Below are 23,241 nucleotides of genomic sequence, written 5' to 3'. Positions count from 1 at the left end.
CTGCTTTACATACGGTTACAATTGTCCTTGTTAATTGTATTGCACAATTAAAAATTTAATGAGCTAATACGGAAAAAAATGCTATATTGAATATTTTATGGGATTGAAAAGCAAAATTAATGCACATAATTCAATTTGATATGTGTGCATGGGATTTGAACAAAGTTTCAAATTGATTATTGCAATACAATATATATATATATATATATATGTATATTCATGGATTCAGGGATGGGAAAATGGCATTTGAAAATACTATTGAACATTTTTAGTAAGTATGTTTTTCTTGAAGCTAATATTCAAAAAAATGCAGTGTTCATATTAAGTTTTTATTAGCTGATATTTAAAACCAGTCTTTGATCACACTTTCTTAAATGCATAGGTGCTCATTGATTATTTAGTATTTTAAATCTTATCTCTAATTTGTCACAAATGCAAACTGTACAAAAATTACAATAATCTTTTTATTTTCATTTAAAAAGACATCAGTTTTCATGATTTTGTTAATATAAATGATTATTAGTTCATCAAAATGTTTTTTGAAGTATTTATAATCTCATTCATAGTATTCAAAGGAACTTTATCTTCGACAGTTGAAAAGTTTGTCTTATATTTCCTAATCCCTGGACCCTTGATAATATTATTCATGTGATTTAAAGCCATGATTTCACTAATGCATATCGTGTTTATACATTATTAAATTACTTACTTTAAAATTAATAGTTTTATGCTGCACTTTAATTATTGCAGAAAATTTGATGAATTTAAGAAAAAACTACCATTAAAATTGAGGTCATCTATGGCCTAAAAACACCCAATAACGAAGCTCTGTATAGTGCCTATAAAAAAATGACGTCATACAATACTAATGACTAATGGTCATTACAATACTCAGACTACATTACTAATGGCAGGCCAGTATACATTTTTATTTAACCAATGTTTGGCCAGTATGACGTCATTTTTATAGGCACTATAAAAAGCTCCCCCCCCCCGCATTTTTAATTTTAGTTCAAAAATAAAAAAAACAGTTGTTTTTTTTTGGGGGGGGGGAATTTTCATTTTTTAGGGGGGTTGGGGGTGTCCCACCCCCCAAGAAAATAGTTATAAACCTTCCTGGTACCTATGAGAAGCTACCCTGTTAAGGAGAACCCGATCGGTTCAGCGGTTAGCGAGATCCTTCGGTACAAACATGCAAACACACAAACACACAGACACACAAACATCCTGTTACTTTATTATAAGGCTAGAGTGATCATCACAGTTTAATCTAGGGGCACATTGGGGAGGGGTGATTTTTTTTCTAGGGACGATTTCTTTCGGAGGGTGGTTGTACTCTCCCCGAAAATAGTAATAAAATTTCCCGAGACCTATGAGAAGCTACCCTGTTAAGTAGAACCTGATTGGTTCAGCGGTTAGAGAGATCCTTCGCTATAGACAAAAAAATCTTACTACTACTAAGTCCAATACATAGTGTTTCATTGTTAAAACAAATCTTCAGTTGGTTTATGAATTAATGAAAAGCCTTGATGCTTTAATGAGTAAAAAATATATGCACTTTATATTATAGGATGATGTATTATAGGCTTTTTAAACTATAATCTATATTTAGGCCATGGCCATTAAGTTTAAATTACTTGCATAATTATTTTTAAAATTAGAAATAACAAGCTTAGAAAGAAAGTACACAACTCCCTGGGATTAAAAGGGATAAGACAATGGCCGATAAATTGATGTACATCCCCAATGTTGATACAAAAAATCACTTCTTTTAAAGATTACAATTAGTGAACTAATCAAATTTATTAATAGACCCCAAAATTGTTGAGACAACGAATAAGAAAACTTTAAGATAAAACTTTGGGGACTAGTGTAATAAACAACCCAATGTCCCCTCCCTCCCTAACACAATTCCTTTGTATACATGGGACGTATAAGTGTTTATTTTGTGCTAATTGGATACCCGGGTCCTAACTTAAAGGGAAGTTCCCAAACTTCTGCATTCATGTACATTACTTTCAAGTTAATTGAGAGTAGAATAGTTTTTTTTGCATCGTATTATAAACCGTTTTTTCGTGGAAAGTGATATGTAAAATTAAAGCCAGTTTTGTAAGCCCCAAGGGGCTAAGGGCTCGGGCTAGCAAAACTGGTATTGATTTTTATAATTTGTATTTTCATATTCGTGAAAAGTGTCTGTACTACGATGCTATACATGATTATTTAGTATTAATGAGAACCGGTTCTAATCCTCCTGACATTAATCGGCTTCGAAGCCATACTGGAAAAAGATAAATATACTTCGTATTTAAAAAAAGAACCTACAACATTTTGAACAAGAACAATGAATTGCACAGTAACACTAAACCAATCATTTCTTAGATGGAAGAAAATTTATTGGCATATCCAGTGAATGTGATTGTCCAATATACAAACATAATTAATTCAAATGTTAAATGTAAAAGCTTAAATATTAAACTTTCCTAGATTCCCTTTAAAGTAAAAATTGTTAATACATTTTATTTTTGTTCCCAGAGCACATTTCTCGAATTTTTCCATGTCTATTCGTGATCTTATGCTTATCTTTTGCTTTTCAGGGAGGGAGGGGACATTGGGCTGTTTATTACTCTAGTCCCCAAAGTATATTATAGTGTTTTCTTATTTGTTACTTGACAACTTTGGGAACTTTTTGTTAATTCTGATTGGTTGGATAAAATAAATTAAGTGTTTAAACGATCCAACCTCAATATATTATGTATCATCATTGGGGATGTACATCAATTTATCGGCCATTGTCTTATTTATTTAGATACCTGGTTTCGTTAAAGTAAAGGCTAACAAACAAGGGATAAGCCAAGAGCCAATAAATTGATACAATTCCCCGATGATGTAGTGGTTGAAACGTTTGAACAATCAACTTATTGAATCAACCATTCAAAATAAGATTAAAGTCCCTAAAGTTGTTAAGCCAACGAATAAGAAAACGTATTTTTAATACTTTTGATAATAGTGTATAAAAAGGCTTAATGTCCCCTCCCTCTCTGTAACACATATATATAACAAAATCAGCAAGAAAAAAAAGTTTTTAAAATCACAAATTCTCTAAGATTTGACAGAAAATTGCAAAAAGTTATGTAAAAAAAACTATAATGTTTTTTACTTCAAAACCAAAATTTTTTTGCACACAAACTAATATAATAAAAAATCCCAAAGCAAAAAAAACGCATCGAAAAAGAGTAAGAAATAATTATGTTAATTATTAAACAGTTAAAAGCATAAAAAAATAATGATCTTATGTTTTTTTTATCTAATATTATGGACCAACCCCTAAATTTATACTCTTTCTTAGAAATGTGTCTAATAATAATAAACATTTACAATAAATTTAGCAACAATTTGACAAAAGTAACCCTTTCCCTTTAATATTTCATTATTTTATTTTTGTCAGTTTACTATATTTGTTTTAAAAAATTTAATAAAAATATTCACAAATGCATAAATATGTATTAAAAGTAATACTAAAGCATAAAACCTGTTTTAAAACATGTCTAAAGATTTTCTCAACATCTGCAGTAACTCTCAGACAAAACTTGAAACTTTGAAAAGAAACTAAATTGGTAGTTTCCCCTAAATGAAACATTGGACCAACTGTAACCCCCACCTCTGACTTTTTTTCTGACAATCTAGAGTCATTTTGTTAGATATGTGTTTCAGAAGCATAAAAAATAGGAGGGAGGGGATATTGGACTGTTTATTACACTAGTCCCCAAAGTATTTTAGTAACGTTTGACTTAATAACTTTGAACCTTTATTGAATTTTGATAGGTTGGTTAATTAAATTGAGTGTTAAACGTATTAACAACTAATTGTAATCTCCAGAAGGGGAATGATTTTGTGTATACTCATTAGGAAGGTACTGTAAATCAATTTATCGGACATTGACTGGATATTTTCTTTAACTTTATGACCAATATTAATAGGACTATTACAGGAATCATAAGTTTTAAAAACTGATCAGTAAACGGACAAAGTGTTTTATTTTTTGTTACCTGACAACCTAATAAAAAAAGAATTGAAATAAACATAAAAGCGAAGCATATTAACTAAGAATTTCAGACAAACGAACATATATAGATAATTCATTATTTAAAAGCCTTAAAATTAATTCTGTAAAAACTTATTTCAAAATTATTAAAATACTAGAAGCATTAAAATACAATTTAAGAATAAAAAGATACTTCTCTTATTAGATACTGTTAAAATTGCAAATCAAGGAGAGTGGGGCTATGATGTGTTCAGTTCAATTTATTTGGATTGTTTGAGTAAATTAAATTAAAAGTTTGAGTAGCGCATAGGATGCAAAGGTCAGACATGTTTTTTTTTTTATTTAGAATGTAAAAGGTTTGTCGTATTACAAGAGAAATGGATTGATACATTAATGTTTATTTTCTTTGTTTTGTTTGAATTTTAGCCTTTTCGCAAGGATTTATATCAATTTATCATTGTCTTATCCCTTAAGACGCTTAGGTATACACGTCGACTGCTTTACAAAGGTCAAATTGACTAATATTAAGATTAATTCAAGTTTTTTTTAACCATTACACACAATTTTTATAACTAATACACATATCATACATGTTTTAAAACAGATTATCAAATTAAATATTATTTTACAATGCTATACTTTTACGTATTTTTCAATGAAGCTTTGTATAGTGTTTATAAAAAATGCCGTGGTACTGGCCTACCATTGCATTGGTTCATTAAAATGTATTCTGGCCTGTCATTCGCAATTTATTCTGTGTATTGGACTATCATAGGTCATTTGTATTGTATGACGTCATTTTTTATAGGCACTATTTTTATGACATGCATAGAATAGAATACATTGTATTTATAATTAGTTATATTATGTGAGAGAAAAAAAAGAATAAAAACTAGAACTAGAGTGTAGCAGGGATATAAAGTGATAAGACAATGGCTAATAAAATGGATGATGATAAACAAAATTACCCATGGCGTAGATTACATTTATTCGATTGACACTCAGCTTAATGACCTAGCCAATTGAAATGTAATAAATGTTCCCAAAGTTGTTAAGTCAACTACTGATAAAAACAGTATTATAAACTTTGGGGACTAGTGTAAAAAACAGCCAATGTCTCCCTCTTCCCTGAGAGTCTAGAGAATGTAATCTTGAAGATTATCTTAGTTTTCTGTCTTCTCTTTTCTGTAAGTTGTCAACATTTATTTTTATATTTTTAGCCAAAAGTTTTTCTTGTAAATAAAGGTTTATAATGTTTTGTTCATCTAAAGAATTAACTAGCAGCTGCGTCCCCAGCATCTAGAAGCTCGTTTTCTTACATGGTAAGAAAATCATAGAAATAGCTTAGAACCTTCCGAGGACATTAGTTAAGCTGCCTTAAAAAAGAGAACTTAATCAGCTCAGTTGTTTTAAAACCTTACTACTTTATATAATACTAGCGGCTATGTCCCCTAGAGGCCTCTACTTTACTTATAATAATTTTGATAAAAGATTTAATATTGTATAATAGAAAATAGTAAAAATATTTTTTTGTGTAAAAATGTACAGCATGACCTACGAAAAAGTATTTTTAAGCATCTGCAGCCTATATTTCTCAATAAAATATTAAAAGATTCATATGTACTTGTTCTCTATAATTTTCTACATCAAAGGATATCAAAATATTTTTTTTACATCAATTAACAGCCGAGATTTTTAAAGCCAAAGTTTGGAAAAAGTGCTTGAGAAACTGGATAATGCTAAATATTTCTTAGTTTTTTATTAGTATATTACTTTTCATAAACTAGTTAAAAAACAAATAAGAAAGAAGAGCAAGTTTACAATTGATACATTTTTTATTGCATTAAAAAACGTTACTTTTACATATAAAAAAATACTTTTCAAATTTTACTGAATACATTTTTCTTATAACCATTTTCCCTCAAATCTTATAATATCTCCCACTTATTAATATGACCTTAAATAAACCCCTCCCCAATTTATGCTCATTACCGGAAGAATTACCGCCACCTTTACCAATAAATTCACGCCCACTCATCAAATTAATCTAAGACACATAAAAATCATTTAAATTGTTAAATGTTTAATAAAAGTTTGTAGCTGTAACTTTTGTTTTTTAACTTATTTTCATAAAATAAAAAGTGTTTGATTTCTGTTTATGTAAACTTTCAATTTGCTACTATTTTCTATAGGATTTTTTTCTGTAAGGGTGTTTTTGCAATTTACACTAAACTAAAAATGCCTTTTAGAGCAAGTGAAAAAAGTCTTTTAGCATGAAATAAATTTCTTAGAAACATCTTTATATAAGTTTTATAAAAAGTATTGAAATAATGAGGAAAACACGTCATTTCACTTTAAAAAAACATTTTTCTTGAAAAGTTACTTTTTCCTCAGCCACTTTTTCAAAACTTTGGCTCTAAAAATCTCAGCTGTTAATTGATGTAAAAAAAATATTTTTATATCTACTTATGTGGAAATCTACAGAGAACAAGGACATATACATTTTTTGATAATTCATTGGGAAATATGGGCTACAGATGCTTAAAAATACTTTTTCGAGGGTCATGCTGTATTATTTTCTTTTTTGAAGTATACATATATTGTTATTTATCTGTTGTTAAATTGTGCCTCTTGAAATGTATAAGTGTGCTAGATTAAAACTCTCATATTTCACGCACCTAGCGAAGGACATTGTTTTGACCGCTTACACAATTGGATAATTAGGACAAAATGTTTGTAAAATACTTTTATAAAATTCTATCTGTTTTAGTATATTATTATTAGTCAGGAAGGAAGGGGACAATGTACTGTTTATTATACTAGTCCCCAAAGTTTTATTATACGTTGGCTTAACAACTTTGGGGACTTTATTTTTAATTGGATCGTTCAATGAGTGTCCAAACGTTTCAACCACTAATTGTAATCTAAAGAAGGGGCAATTTTGTGTATCATCATTAAAGATATACATCATTTTATCGCAAAAGAATCTTGAAAACAATTTAATAAAAAGAAGTTAAAGTTTTGTCCCTTACAGAGCATAGTGTAAAAATAAGAATGCAGTAAGTCTTTTACTTCTAGGAAACTGGTGTGACGTAATACATAGAAATCCGCAGCATAATACCATTACAAATAATTATTATTTTCTACCAAAAAAGCTAGAGTAAACAATAATTAAAAACAAACAAGTTTATAGTGTTTTCACGTTTTTTAATAAGTATTTTAAAGCCATATTTTTTTATTTCATTTATATATTCAAACGGATACGTCCATAGAATCTAAGGTAGTTAGGGGGTATCAGAATGGCTGAAAATAAGAAAACTTTCAAATAAATAGCATTAGTCATCCATAGACCAAATTTCCAACTACTTTATATAAAGACTAGCGGCTACGCCCCCCTAGAAGCCTCTAGGGGCACTTAAGGCAGGAGAGGGAAAAGTGGACCTCATCCAATTTTAAATTTGTGTTTAAAAGAGTAAAAAAAATGGGGGGGAGGGGAGTGAAGACACCCTCTCAAAAAATAGTTTAAAACCTTCCCAGGACTTATAAGAAGCTTCACTGTAAAGGAGAACCATATCTGTTCAGCGGTTAGCGATATTCTTCGGGACAGACAAAAAATGCTTACTACTTTATATAATAAGAGGATAAAGAAATAGTCAGTAGTTTCTTAAACATTTACAATATTCTAAACGCCGTTCAACAATGTCTTTAGTGAAAAATTAGGTCTTGTCCTAGATTTATTTTTGATTTAAAGCTAATTCTATATAATTTTCGCTGCCAATTAAAATAAATCTAATCTTTTTTTTGGGTTATTTCTTTATTTAAATTCAAGTTACCATCTAACATTATGTCTTGTATTATATGATTTTGTATTACAGCCCGATATGACGTAATTCTGTATTGTCCATTATTGTGACACTTTATCTATTCATGTGTCATAAAAATACAGCAGAAAATATGTTTAATATGTTCTATATAGGTCAAATCCGTAATAAAGTAACAGGATCTCTGTGTGTTTGTCTGTTTGTGTGTACCGAAGGATTTCGCTAACCACTGAACCGATATGTTATCTTTACAGGTCAGCTTCTAATAGGTTCCTGGAAGGTTTAAAATTATTTCGGGGACTATACAACTATCCCCCCAAAAGAAATCGCAACTGGTAAAAAATACCACCCCTTAAAAAATATTTTTTTACTTTTCTTCATACACCTACAATTAAAAGTAAGGGGGAAGGGGGTCGATTTCACTTCCCCGCCCTTAAGGGCCCTCTGGAGGCGTAGCCGCTAGTAACCAATAAAGACATATGCAAATTTTCTAACATTATTAGAATTTCTTAATGATATTTTTAAACATTCAACTATAATTATTACTTAAATTTTGTGCTGTTTTGTAAATAAACTTTTTAATATGTTTAAAACATGTATTTTACGTAGAAACAAGGATGAGAACATCCATAAAAGCATAGCACACTCTGTCAAAACTAAATAAGCAGAATATAAATATGAAAGTCTAAACAAAATTGTAAGTATTTTTTGGCACCTTGTTGTAATAGGAATAAGTATTCAAAAAATCAGATGAATAGAATAATCATAACATAAAAAATTTTTTTGTCAAAAAGTATAAAATCAGCATGTTTTAAATGAACGAACGGACTTTCTGGTATCGATTATAGAGTTGCTATGCTTCCTAAATCGTATCTTATTATTATTGAAATCAAACTTTGAAATAGATGGGACAATTCTAGATTCTAGACAATGTTTAGATTAACGAGGATAGCTTACCGTTATGGACGGACATTATTTATAGAAAAGCTTTGCTACTAAAAATTGTGCTAGCAATATTCATCCTACATAAATCATAGTAGACCATCGAGAAAAGCTATAAATTATTCTTTAAAGTAAAATTGGTGAGATAATATATTGACCTTTTTGTTATTATAAAATATTATATTGTACAAGAATATTTATTCATCGCCTCGTATAATAGAAATATTTCTCTAGGCTAATATAACTGTTATTGATTTATTATTTTTAATTTACTATTCGTGGCAAATTCTTTTCTTGATTTTCTCCACCTACTATTTCCCAGGAATGAAGGGGATAATGGGCTGTTTATTACACAAGTTCCCAAATTATTAATTAACGTTTTCTTATTTGTTGGCTTTACAACTTTCAGGACTTTCAATGAATTTTAAATGCTTAATTTATTCCAAACGTTACATCCATCAATTGTAATCTACATAAATGGTAATTTTATGTATAATCATCTGGAATGTACATCAATTTATCGGCCATTGTCTTATCCCTTTAGATTCCTGACTTTATCCCTATCAACAAATGTTTGTGCTAATTTAATTTCGGGTTTCTTCAAGGATATTCAGATAGGTCAATTGGCTGTAAATAAGTTTGGATTATTTTATTAAAATCTTTAATTTAATTTCATTTATTCTATTATAAAATTAAGCTTTTCTTTTATATTTTTTAACATTGGTTATTTGACTATTTGCATTGTGGAAAAATTGTCGCCAATTTGGGTTGCTAACATTTATCGGTCTGTTCGTTAATCTAGTAAGAGGGTCGGGGATGGGGTAAACAGATGTCTTTATTTTAGCCCACTGCGAGTTTTATTTTATTAGAGAGCGTAAAATTTGATGTAACATCCAAGTAATAATATATCCATTTACCCAACATTCTAATCCAGTTGACTAATAAAGTTAACAAAGTTAACTCAATAATTTCTCATTCACACCAACCACCCTTCCTATAAGTTTAGTTTGTGTGTTTTATATTGATTTTTCATTAAATGTAAAGCTTTTCTGCAATCGAGGTATATATGTTCGGCGTAATTCCTTTTAAATTGCAATGAAACACCTTCCATTATTATTAAAATAGTTTTAAAGATAGGGAAAAGGGTACTTTTAAAAATAGGGAAAGGGTACTTTTTCTTTTATTTGTTTATTACTTTAGGGTAGGTTAGGTTAGGTTATCTTGGATAATGTTTTGGTCCCATCGTAGGGGTTAGGCGTAGCAAATAAAATTAAACTCCTCCTTTTTAATACCTTTCTCTCAAAAAAGAGTAGGGGTTTTTGATGAAACTAATTCCTAAAAAAAGTTTTATTTTTATAAAACTGTAAGCATAATCAAAATATTAGCAGCAGCTTAATAAATAGATTTTTTAATGGATGTTATCATCATTGTTTGGTATTGATTTTTCATTAGTACATAAGAACGCCTTTTCAAACATTAATTAATAATTAATTTTTTATTTTACTTTTAAATAGAAAGGTGTTTCTAATTGATTTATAGTTCAGTAACCATATATATAGAGAGTATCTTATTTATATTTAGATGAGTACTATTTCAAAATGTGTCTTTCTCTCCCTCTTACTCTTATCCTTATTTTTGCAGTATGGTTTTATTTTTTTGACTGTAATACTCTTTTTTTATGAATCAATACAGCAGTTAAAAAAACAGCTTACAATTATTGAAAATAGATAATAAAGTTTGTTTGCTGCTGTTAGGTATGAATTTATTTACTTTAAAGTTTTCGTATATTTTTTTAACCTTTACAGTCTTTCTAACATAATTCCCAATAAATGAGTTTAATTATATATACACAGTTTCTCTATATCTACTTATAAATAATCTTAATTTATCTCCTTGATCTATATTTTCTCATTAATTAATGATAACCTGATGAAGAATAATTACATATACAAAACACAAATTATTTCAAATGTTGATCAGTAATAACAAATAAATATCCAGGGCTCGGCAGCCACGCGACAGCCAAGAAAAAGTCTCAAAATTGTTTGATAAGAGGGATTGTCATATTTGGGTCATGTTTAGACTTCCAGTTGAGTTTTAAAATTGTAAACGGTTGTTTTCCCTGAGTGTTATACAGGCTGCTGAAGTTCGGCTGCCGAGCCTTGCCACGGTTTTTAACCGAATTTTCGTTTAGATGTAGGATTCCATAACCTTTGTATATTTTTTTTTTATGTGAAATCACAATGTATTAAATATATAATTGGTTAGTATAAAATTGATTTGATATGAAAGATATATGCCTTAAAGCTACACACAACAGAACATTTAAATCTTCTTGATAAATTGTCCTCTTCTGATTAAACCATGGAATGTACAGTCATTTATGGTTTTAAGAACCCCCTATTTTTGACAGAAATGTGTAATTATCTAGAGCATCCGGTTGTTTTACATTAATCATCTTCATTAGTTAACATTATCATTATCAGAATATGAATACTTAAGTTCCTAAACACTACTGATCTATTATAACCTATTTTGGAATGGGGTTATCGGTACATCATTTATTCCCTCGGGTAAGAAATATTCATTCCTAAACAAAAAACTGGACAGGAATATCATTCTCATTTAAACAAAAAACTCATTTTTATGCTAGTAAAATGTGGTTTAACTTTGGTTTTTAAATTTCATTTATTTCCCTGGTATAATTTTTCTTTCTTTTAGTAATTAATAAAAATTATAAAATCTTCCAAAAAAAATTAAAAATCTTCTAAAATCATACCAGGGATATAAATGAGATACCAGGGAAATAAATGAATATTTACATCCACTATTTAAGGGGTTGTTTATATGGGAATGGGGTATTCCTGTCCAGTTTTTTGTTTAGGAATGAATATTTCTTACCCGAGGGAATAAATGATGGACTGATAGGTCATCATTTATTCACGAGGGTAAGAAATATTCATTCCCATATAAACAACCCCTTAAATAGTGGATGTAAATATTCATTTATTTCCCTGGTATCTCATTTATATCCCTGGTATGATTTTAGAAGATTTTTAATTTTTTTTGGAAGATTTTTGAATTTTTATTAATTACTAAAAGAAAGAAAAATTTTAATAGGGAAATAAATGAAATTGAAAAACCAAAATTAAACTACATTTTACTGGCATAAAAATGAGTTTTTGTTTAAATGAGAATGATATTCCTGTCCAGTTTTTTGTTTAGGAATGAATATTTCTTACCCTTGTGAATAAATGATGACCTATCGGTCCATCATTTATTCCCTCGGGTAAGAAATATTCATTCTTAAACAAAAAACTGGACAGGAATACCCCATTCCTAAACAAAAAACTGGACAGGAATATCATTCTCATTTAAACAAAAAACTCATTATTATATATATTGAAAATAAGTGTTCTTTTCAAAAAAATATTATAAATATGAAAAAAGGAGATTATTTTCTTTCTTTTAGTAATTAATAAAAATTATAAAATCTTCCAAAAAAAATTAAAAATCTTCTAAAATCATACCAGGGATATAAATGAGATACCAGGGAAATAAATGAATATTTACATCCACTATTTAAGGGGTTGTTTATATGGAAATGTGTTTGTAATTACAGGGAAAAGTTTTTAGTTATCAGCTAAATTCTGACTATGTACGGACCTTTCTCCCATTCGTTTACTTAATACCCTATAGGGTTTTCATTCAACATTTAAATTCCATCAATAATTGGCAACCTACAAATCGAAATTCAATCAAAGAACCCACAGTTTTTTTAGCCAACGAGCCACTTTACAGTCCAATATCACCTCTCTCCAAACAAAAAGAAAAAACCTCGCACATTTTTTGCCTTTAAAAATTATGAAATTTAAAGTAGGTCAGGAAACTTTGCAGAGTGCCAAATACTCGTTCTTGTTGGCTGTATTCGCATTTTTTTGTGCAAATCATTGCTCTGTAATTATAATGGTTTTATACTTATTATGTATCTTTATAATAACATCATCATTTCTTACCAGCTTGAATTAACATTTTACTGTTATTATAGAGTATAAAATTACTTTGGAAATCATTTTTGGACACAAGGACACAACCAAAGTAGAGAGGATAGTAGACCAAAAATATTAGGACTTATAAATTTATTTTTTTCGATTTTAAGAAAAAAAAAAGAAATTTTTTATTGTGCCTATAAAAAATGACGTCATAATGGCCTACCAATGGTAAATTAAAATGTATACTGGCCTGCCATTGGTAATTTGGTCTGTGTCTTGGCCTTTTATTGGTTATTTGTTTTTTTTATTATGGCGTCATTTTTACCAATATAAAAATAAGTAATAAATAGATTTGCTCTGAAGTTAAACTTAAGCAATAGACATACAATAAGTTGTAGATCAGTTGCTCATAGCTCTAAATATCTAATAAAAAATGTTAATTTATCTCAAATAGCAACCTGGAAAATCAAAGTTCCTAATACCTGTACTTACAAACAGACGTTAAAATAGAGTATCTATTAATTTTAACAACAAAGTAATTTGTGTATATACAGCTCTAATCTAAGTCTATTGTTCAGAGCTTGATCTTTAAATCGTTTTTATGCCGCGCTGAATCGGGGCGATTCAGAGGTAAACCGTAGGCGCGCTGGTGGTAAGCCACAGCGCACCTGATTTTTAAAAGATTTTCGGTGCGGTGTTGTTAAATCGCTTGCGCACTCACTAATATATCGATCCGCGCCAGTACAACTTTATTACTTAAGCAGTGTCAGTAAGGTATTTTATATAAAATACCGTGTCAGTATAGTATTTTATATAAAACATTAATATATAATTTATTTTAAAAATAACTATAAAAATGTTTTCACGATAGTTTTGCAATCTATTATATAAAGTAGTAAGCGTTTTTTGTCTGTCACGAAGGATCTCGCTAACCGCTGAACCGATATTGTTCTCCTTTACAGTAAAGCTTATTATAGGTCCTGGGAAGGTTTTAAACTATTCTTGGGGAGGGTGTCTTCACCCCATCCTCCCCCAATTTTTTTTACGTTTTTGAAACTCAAATTTAAAATGGGATGAGGTCGACTTTTCCTACTCATACCTTAAGTGACCCTAGAGGCTTCTAGGGGCGTAGCCGCTAGTAAAATATTAAAGTAATTAAAAAAAAATATTTATTTATTAAATAAATCACCCCGATTTAAACCGCCAATGCCACTCGGTGAGTGGCATTGGTGCGCCGGGCCCGCGCCACTGCCCGATTCAAATCACCCATGCAAATTCGATTTAAAGATTGATATTAATAATTTAATGGTGCGCCAAATGAATCGCCCCGGTTTAAATCACCTATAAACGATTTAAAGATCGAGCTATATACGTCTGAAAATATGCCAGACAAATGCTGTGTGTGTGTGTGTATGTGTGTGTGTGTGTTTAAGAAAGAGAGATATTTTCATAAATTTGCTGCACTATGCTACATTTGGTTACATAGGTAAAAACATTTCAGCTTAATAATTAATCATTTCTGTTTTGTTTGAAAACATGCGGAAATTTTTTTGCCAGCTGTTTGTAAGCTAGCAGATTAAACAGTGGTAAAAAGTGCAATCAGAATCTAAATTCTAACCTATATGTACATTTCTAAACCTTAATAATTTTACAACTAATAATGCATTAAAACTCAGGGGGGGAGGGGACATTGGGCTGTTTATCACACTAGTTCCCAAAGTTTTATAATATAGTTTTCTTTTTAGTTAGCTCAACAACTTTGGGGACTTTTATTTAATTTTGATTAGTTGGTTCATATAGTCTCCAAATTACTTCTCATTGTAATCTACAGAAGGCTTAATTTTATGTATCATTATTGGGTATGTACGTCAATTTATCGGCCATTGTCTTATCCCTTTAGATCCTTGATTAGAACTACAGTGTTTAAGTTAGACATTTATTTTGCACATTTATTAGATTATTCGAGCCATTGTGTAGAAAGGTCATTGTCTTTCATTTTAGCTCATTAACATTAGACTATATTTACCACAGTGATAGAGATGTTTCCACAATCCTTATACTAAAGTAACAGGATGTTTGTGTGTCTGTGTGTTTCGGGTTCTCCTTAACAGGGTAGCTTCTCATAAGTCCCAGGAAGGTTTATAACTATTTTCTTGAAGGGTGGGACACCCCCAACCCCCCAAAAAATGAAAAATCCCCCCCCCCAAAAAAAAAAAATTATTTTTTAACTAAAATTTTTAAAAAATCATCATAAACGGATAGACATAGTGAAATGTCAATCGAATCTCAGTTCAGGCTTCAGGCTATTACTAAAGGACTAGGTCAATCAGAAAATGGTTTTCCACAATGCTTCATCTTATTAATTACCCTACATAATTTTCGAAATCATACTGTCCTACCATTGGTCAATCAAAATGTATACTGGCCTGCCATTGATAATTTAGTCTGTGTATTTGCCTTTATCTGGTCATTTGTATTGTATGACGTCATTTTTTATAGACACGTTTTAGTCTTCTTGTAGAAAGACTAAATTTTAGCGAGATTGTGTATATGTCGAAACATATTAAAGATTCACACATACTTTCATTTACACAGACAACACAGGGAGGGAGGGGACATTGGTCTGTTTATTTCACTAGTCCACAAAGTTTTACAATAACGTTTTCATATCTATTTTGATGACTTTCACTAATCTTAAATGGTTGGTTTAGTAATTCAATAATTATTCAAACATTTCAACCACTAACTTAAATCTACAGAAGGGGTAAGTTTTGTATCATTATTTGGGATGTACATCAATTTATCGGCCATTGTCTTATCCCTTTAGATCCCTGCTTTCATTTACACAACAACAACAATTATGAGCTAAGATGAAAATTACTTGGAAATCTTAAAATATGAATCGGTAGAAAAAAGCAAGGTACCAAACAAACAAAAAACATAATTAAGATTTTCGAACCATCAAATGCTTTGTTGAAATCAAAGTGTTGTAATAGACCTATATCATTATATACAGGGCCTGTGTGTATATATCTGTTTGTACCAAAGGATCTCGCTAACCGTACTCGCTCTTTTGCATTATAGCTTCTCATAGGTCTGGGAAGGTTTATAGCTGTTTTTGGGGAGGGTACTATATCACCCTCCAGAGAAAAATCGCCACAAAGTATATAAATACCAAAAGGGGGTCGATTTTTCCTGCTAGTCCCCTAAAGTGGTTCATAGAGGCCTCTAGTGCCGTAGCTACAAGCATTTAAAAAAGTACATATAAACGAGTATTCTAAAATTCAAACGTAAATAAAACTCTTTAAAAACAATTTAAACAACTTTGTATATTGTTTGTGCAGCACTGAATAATTAATCTTGCCTTTGTCTTCATAAAAATGTTCATTTTGAACATTTAAAATCACGTTTTCAAACTATTCATTCAGTGAATGGCCGAGTTAGGTTAAAAGGATTAATAATTGCCTGTCGAGACTTGTCAAATTACTTTACTTATCCTATATATCCTTAGAATAAAGATGTCAGCCTGTACGTCCGTTTGGATAAAGTTTAAAATCTTGCTAACCGTTGGACCAAATTAGCTCTGATTTTTGGGTACTAACGACTGCACCCCTAGCATCTAAGGAATCTGTATTCGAAGAATTAGAGATGGACAGAAAAAATAAATTAAAACAATACTTGAATCTAAATATGAAATAGCCTAAAAATCTAAATCCTGGGACATAGATTAATTCTTTAGATATTAAAATCTTTAGACTACAGACAAAAAACCTTACCACTTTATAAAATAGGACTAGTAGCTACGACCTAGAATTTAGGGGTTCCTTATTTGAAGAAGTAAAAAAGGGCAGTAAATAGCCTAAAACCACCATAAGACTTGAACTACTTTGTTTTAGCATATTGCTAGTACGTTTAATAAAGTTGTATTTATTTTAAGTAAGATCTGAATAGTACATGAATGATAATATTGTGATGTACTTTTCTATCAAGTAAATGTAATGTATTAATGTATTTTTCTTGTTTAACCGCTTATTCGATAGTGTTCTCCTTTACATGTAGCTTTTCTTAGATGTAGGAAAGGTGTCTAACTATTTTGAAGGGGGGGTATCACAACCCTCAAAAGAGAAACCACTCCTACAAAAAAAATATTTTTAAATTTTGAACAACTACAAAACTGGGTTTAATCTTATAATTTTTTATTTCACTATTTGCGGAAAGCTGTCTAAGATGCAATAAAAATTAATACAGCATTGCTTTCAGACTTTAATAATATTATAAAAAATAAATATACTTTTTTATCTAGTAAATGCAATATATGAATGTATTATTCTTGGCTTAGATTAATCATTTATCATACGTATTGTTTTTTTTCTGTTAGCGCATTTTTACTTACAACAATAAGATAACCTCGAACATTTTTTTTTGGTAAAAAAAGGCAGCTTCTTTTATAATTGTAAACAAACCTTTTTGAGTCTAAGGCATATAACTAAATTTAAACTCGTTTGGATGCTTTACATATTTTTTTTAAAGAGGGATCAGGTTTAGACTTCCAGCTCATTTTTGAGATTTAAAAAAAGTTGATTTCCCTTAACTTACAGACAGCTGACGCGCGGCTACTGAGCCCTGCCACAATTTTTACATATTATATTATTAGAATCAATTTACCTGACATTTATCTCAACAGTATTCCAATATTACGTGTTTCGAATAATGACTTTCTTTTTTAGCTGTTATGCCGAAACAACCCTTTTTAGCTGCATATCTGTTATTTGTGATATGATACACTGAAAACAATAAAGTAATATATAATACCAGGGATCTAAAGGGATAAGAGAACGTACGATAAATTGATGTACATCTTTAATGATGATACACAAAATTACCCCTTCTGTACTATAAAATAAGTGGTTTAAACGTTTGGACACTCAACTTAATAAATCAACTAAACTAATTCAAGAAAAGTCCCCAAAGTTTATAAGCTAACGAATAAGAAACCGTTATTATAAAACTTTGGGGACTAGTGTAATAAACAGCCCAATGTACCCCCCATTCCTGCATAATATAAAACATAAATTAAATAGCTTAGAATTATTATAATAGAATATTGCATTTTTACTTAATTCTTTTATAGAAAAGAATCTTTAACCTTTGGAAAAAATGTTTTGTTATAGATATTTTCAAACTACCCCTTTTCTTGATAAAATTTAAATAAACTGTAAACATTGAAAATTTGGAAAAAAAATATTAATAAATCTATGATGTTTGTAGAAAAATGTTTCGTGATATAAAATAATACTTTTTATGAGAATCTTTATTGTAATCTATAAATATATGGAAAACAAACATTTTACATTATTTATTACTTAGATAAAAGTACAAGACAAACAAAACTGAAAAATTAACAATGACAAATATGTCCATGAAGAAAAATCCTGATATAAAAGTAATATGATGTCTTTTGTGTGTTATCGGGGGAAGGTAGCATTACATTTCCAAGAAAAAATCGCTCCAAGAAAAAAAGACCTTCCTAAAACACCAATATTTTTTTCTTATTAAAACTAATTGATATTGCAATAAAAAAAAACACAACAGTTTTTTTTAGGTCTTTTGCTACATAGACTAAATAAAAAAGAATACTATAGTATTTTATTCACATGTTTATTTTGTTATTAAGAAATTTAAAAGTTTTTTTAAAGATCAGAATAAATATTTTAAATATTAAAAACCTATGACATTATTCGAAATCTTTAGATTAGAGGATTTTTTAATATTTCATCCGTTGATTTTTCTCTGATATTGATTTTGAAGCTTTACAAGTTTTGTTGGAGAATATTATTCTATCAGTTTATAATGACTTTTATTCTGAAAAACGAAAACAGTAAAAGTGTCGAACTATGACGTCAGAAAAAATTAACAATTAACCAATAAGAAGCCAGTATTCACTGTGGTAAAATATATAGCGGCCTCTCATTGGTTATTAGTTAATTTTTTTCTGACGTCATAGTTCGACACTTTTACTGTTTTCTGAAAAACAGAACTATCATACATTGTTATAATTTGTACTAGCATCATGTATGTACTAGATCATATTAGAGCAGGAAAAATATCCTAAAACCAAAGACGAAGATCTAATCTATAATTCTAAAACGAAGAACTCAATCAGTTCAGTATTTATCGCAATTAGAATAAAAATATATATACTTTACACAAAGGATAACTTTGAATAGTTGAAATACAACTATTACACCTTGTTTTTTTCTATATTTTCTCTTCATGTATATGGCCATATACGTCCTTGTGGAACGTGAAGATTTATAAGATCAAATGAACCAACTAATCAAAATTTAGTAAAAGTGTTCAAAGTTGTTAAACCAATGAATAAGATACGTTATTATAAAACTTTATGGACTAGTGTAATAAACATCCCAATGTCCTCCCTGCTAAATCCAGTGAGCATATAATTCTAAATGGTCAGGGATCTAAGGGGATAAGACAATGGAAATGAATCGATGTACATCCCAGTATTATCATTAAACAATATCCCCTTCCTTTAAAAGTTTTCTGGTAAATTTGGACAAAAAACAATCTTCTAACAAATGTATAAATCCACTGAGCATATAATCCTAAATAACTGGTTTATTTATATTGAAAGTAGAGGGATAGTTTATCTGAAGAAAAATTATTTAGCCTCCTACTTTACATTCTAAAACTCTTTTACCCTTAAATAGTAAGGTTTTTTTTGTCTGAAGCTTAAGATCTTAATAACTACTAATCCGATGGGCTCTCTCATGTAGGGAAATATAGGTCCTGTGATGGTTTTAAGCTATTTCTCTATCCCCTTTCTGGTGGATTAGAACCGGTTCTCAGCCTTCGTCATTTTTGTGCTGAAAAATTGTTTTAATCTTATAATTTTACATTTTATATCCGCGGAAAGCTTTTTATAATACGATGCGATAAATAACTATTCTAGTTTTTCTTGATATAAAATATCCAATTCGTTATGTGTATCTATTATTCAATTTATTACATGGGGCGACATAAACTGTCTAGAAAAATATATAATCTCACATATCTTTTTAGAAAGATTGGGTAGGGAGGGGACATTGGGCTGTTTATTACACTAGTCCCCAAAGTTTTTGTTATAAAGTATTTTTATTTGTTGTCTTACAACGTTGGGGACTTAAATTTTAATTGGATGGTTTATTAACTTGAGTGTCCAAACGTTTCAAGGCTTAATTATGATCTACATAAGAGGTAGTTTTGTGTATCATCATTGGAGAACAATATACCTTTGGAATCACGAAAAAGATAATATATGAAATTTTTTGTTTGGTAGTAAATGACATATTTTATTGTTTTATGATTATGATATTGCTGTCTATCTCTCTCTAAGTATCTTTCTATAGGTTCATCTATCTACATATCAAATGATAAATTTTTCTCTTTCTTTTCCAAGTATCTATCTTTTGAGTAATTTATATTTCTTTTTCTCTCCTTCTCTCTCTCTCTCTCTCTCTCTCTCTCTCTCTATCTCTCTCTCTCTTTCTCTCTCTCTCTCTCTCTCTCTCTCTCTCTCTCTCTCTCTCTCTCTCTCTCTCTCTCTCTCTCTCTCTCTCTCCTTCTCTCTCTCCCTCCCTAACTCTCTCTCCCTCCCTACCTCCCTCCTTCTCATGTTATCCTATTAGAGCTAGCTCATCATATAATCCAAATGATATAATAACAAGATGATCAATGATGTACACTAATTCATTGTACATTATATTATTTTAAATTTAAATTTTTGAACAATTACCAGATTTTCCAGTACGGCTTCGAAACAGATTAATCCATACTGAAAAATCAAGTATCTTACGGATTACAGACAATTTTCCACGCATATTAAGATAAACAGCAAAAAAATCTATAACATATTTGTAACAAAACTGGTTTTAATTTATCCGCAGAAAGCTGTCTATAGTACGATTCGATGAATAACTATTACAATTTTTAAAACTAGAGTAATATTATAAAAGTAAAGGAAAACATACGAGAATAGTTTGTTATATTATTGGTCATTGATAACAATAATCGAATAAAGTTATCCCTACGGGAGACGGATAAATATCTCAATTATCATCTCCCTCAAATATTAGAACTATTGCAAGTGTTTATTAATAGAGTGGCTACATTACGTCAACAACTTTGGGGAAGTAAACGAATTTTGATTGGTTTGTTCATTAGGTTAAATGACCAAACGTTTAAATTCCTAATTGTAATCTACAGAAGAGGTAATTTTGTGTATCATCATTGGGCATGTACATCAAGGTTATCCATTTAGATCCAGTTTCTACAGTATCTACGCAGTATAGTCTTTCTGATTCTCAATTAATTCCCTGTCATCTAACTCCAGAATCTATTGCCTTTTTGTCTTTATCAACAGACGTTTTAAATTGTATTATACTTTAATTTTACATTAATTACTTGTGCTACTGATGGCCGAAATTTTTTTATATTAAATAATATTGCTTTTCTGACTTTTAAATATCACTCTGATAAAACTCTATTTCTATGTATTTGTGGGGAAATATATGGCATGTTATCTTTATTGTGTTGAAGTTATCTCTATTCCCTCTTATTGATAATTTAGTTGTTATCTGGTTAGCCAGTATCCAATAAAAACAGCAAAAATCAACCTTAGAAAGTAAATCAACCAAGGGAAATAATTGGGCTGTTTATTACACCAGTCTCTAAAGTTTTATAATAACGTTTTCTTATTCGTTGGCTTGTCTTGGCATCTTATATAAAGTTTTAATAAGTTGATTAATTAAGTTGATTGTCCAAACATTTCAACTATTTACAATCATCATAAGGAATAATTTTGTATATTACAATATGTACAATATATGGGTCATTGTCTCATCCCTTTAGATTCCCTGGGTTAATAGTCACTATTGTTCTAGAAAGGGCTTAACTAGAATAAAACTTAGTAAAGTCTTTTTTCTGACCTACAACAGGCCTTTGATTGATATACTTTTGCTATTTTGTTTGTTGACTGTTTTGCTCTCTATAGATATATTGTTATTCTTATAATCACAAGAGACCCTTGTGTTATAGTTCACAGCATACAAAATATTAATAATATTAATGTGATTCCTAGCAAAGAGAAAGAGGGGATAATGGGCTGTTTTTTACTCTAGCCCCCAAAGATTTATGATATCGTTTTCTTTTTTGTTAGTTTAACAACTTTAGGGACTATTCTCAAGTGTGATTTGTTGGATCATTAAGTTGAGTGTCCGATCGGTTCAACCACTAATTGTGATCTACATAAGAGTTAATTTCATGTATCATCATTGGGAATGTACATCAATTTATCGGCCATTGTCTTATCCCTTTAGATCCCTGGTTTATCCATTTAGAAATATTACTACGTTATAAGTAATCAACATTTTGTTAGACATTAGAAGTTTGTTGTTATTTATATGTAGGTATAAAAGCCAAAATTATTTGTCTTTTTAAAATTGCTTCATTCTATAAAAAATTAGCAAACAAAATTTTTCTCTTATTTGAAATGAAATGAAGTAATTAAAGTAAGATTCCTAATTAAACCGTTATTTGATTTTCTTTTGCAAAATTGAATATTTCATTTCATAAATCCTTGTTAGTAAATTCAAGAATCAAGTTAATAACCAATGTTATCAAAGACATCAATTTTTCCTCGAAATAATATATATATAGAAGTTTATCAGAAAAGTAATATGCATAACAAGTTAAGACAACTAACTTTTAGTTTAGCAACTTTTTGTACAACTTTTATAAAAATATCTATTTGTAATAATATGATTGGTACAAGTAATAAAAAGTAACTTTTAACAAGTTCTTTGATATCTTTCTATTTATGTATCTATATATCTACCTATCTACCTATCTATCTATCTATCTATCTATCTAACTATCTATCTATCTACCTATCTATCTATCTATCTATCTATCTATCTATCTATCTATATATATATATATATCTATCTATCTATCTATTTATCTACCTATCTATCTATTTATCTCTCTATCTATCTATCTATCTAACTATCTATCTATCTATCTATCTATCTATCTATCTATCTATCTATCTAAATATCTATCTATCTATCTATCTATCTATCTATCTATCTATCTATCTATCTATCTATATATATATATATCTATCTATCTATAAATCTATCTATCTAACAATCTCTCTATCTATCTATCCATCTATTATGGTAGAATTTTCGTAGGGAAAGAAATTTCGCGAGGATAGATTTTTCGTCATAATCAATTCATATTAATTTTAATAATATGCTACGCAAGTTGATCATAGATGTTTAAATAAACATTGTTGTATAAATTGCAATTTTCATTAAAGAATTCATATATATTTTAGTATCTGGTATAAAGTGTTGGGAGTGTAACAGTGCCTTTGACAAGA

The 23,241-nt window shown here is 29.4% G+C and overlaps 1 protein-coding gene across 1 annotated transcript in view; it reads left to right on the top strand.

Annotated features, from left to right (window-relative positions):
- Positions 1-23,241, top strand: part of LOC145323942 (UPAR/Ly6 domain-containing protein crok-like) — a 57,818-nt gene that overhangs the window by 2,731 nt on the left and 31,846 nt on the right. Inside the window, exon 2 of the mRNA XM_080166554.1 lies at positions 23,197-23,241. This exon is cut by the window's right edge and continues 53 nt beyond it. Within this exon, the coding sequence (XP_080022680.1) occupies positions 23,197-23,241 (45 nt within the window). The remainder of the gene's footprint in view (positions 1-23,196) is intronic.

This window comes from Acartia tonsa, chromosome 7 (assembly GCF_053477335.1).
Source record: "Acartia tonsa isolate MP-2025a chromosome 7, ASM5347733v1, whole genome shotgun sequence".
Taxonomy (NCBI): Eukaryota; Metazoa; Arthropoda; class Copepoda; order Calanoida; family Acartiidae; genus Acartia; species Acartia tonsa.
This window is presented reverse-complemented; position numbering and strand designations above follow the sequence as displayed.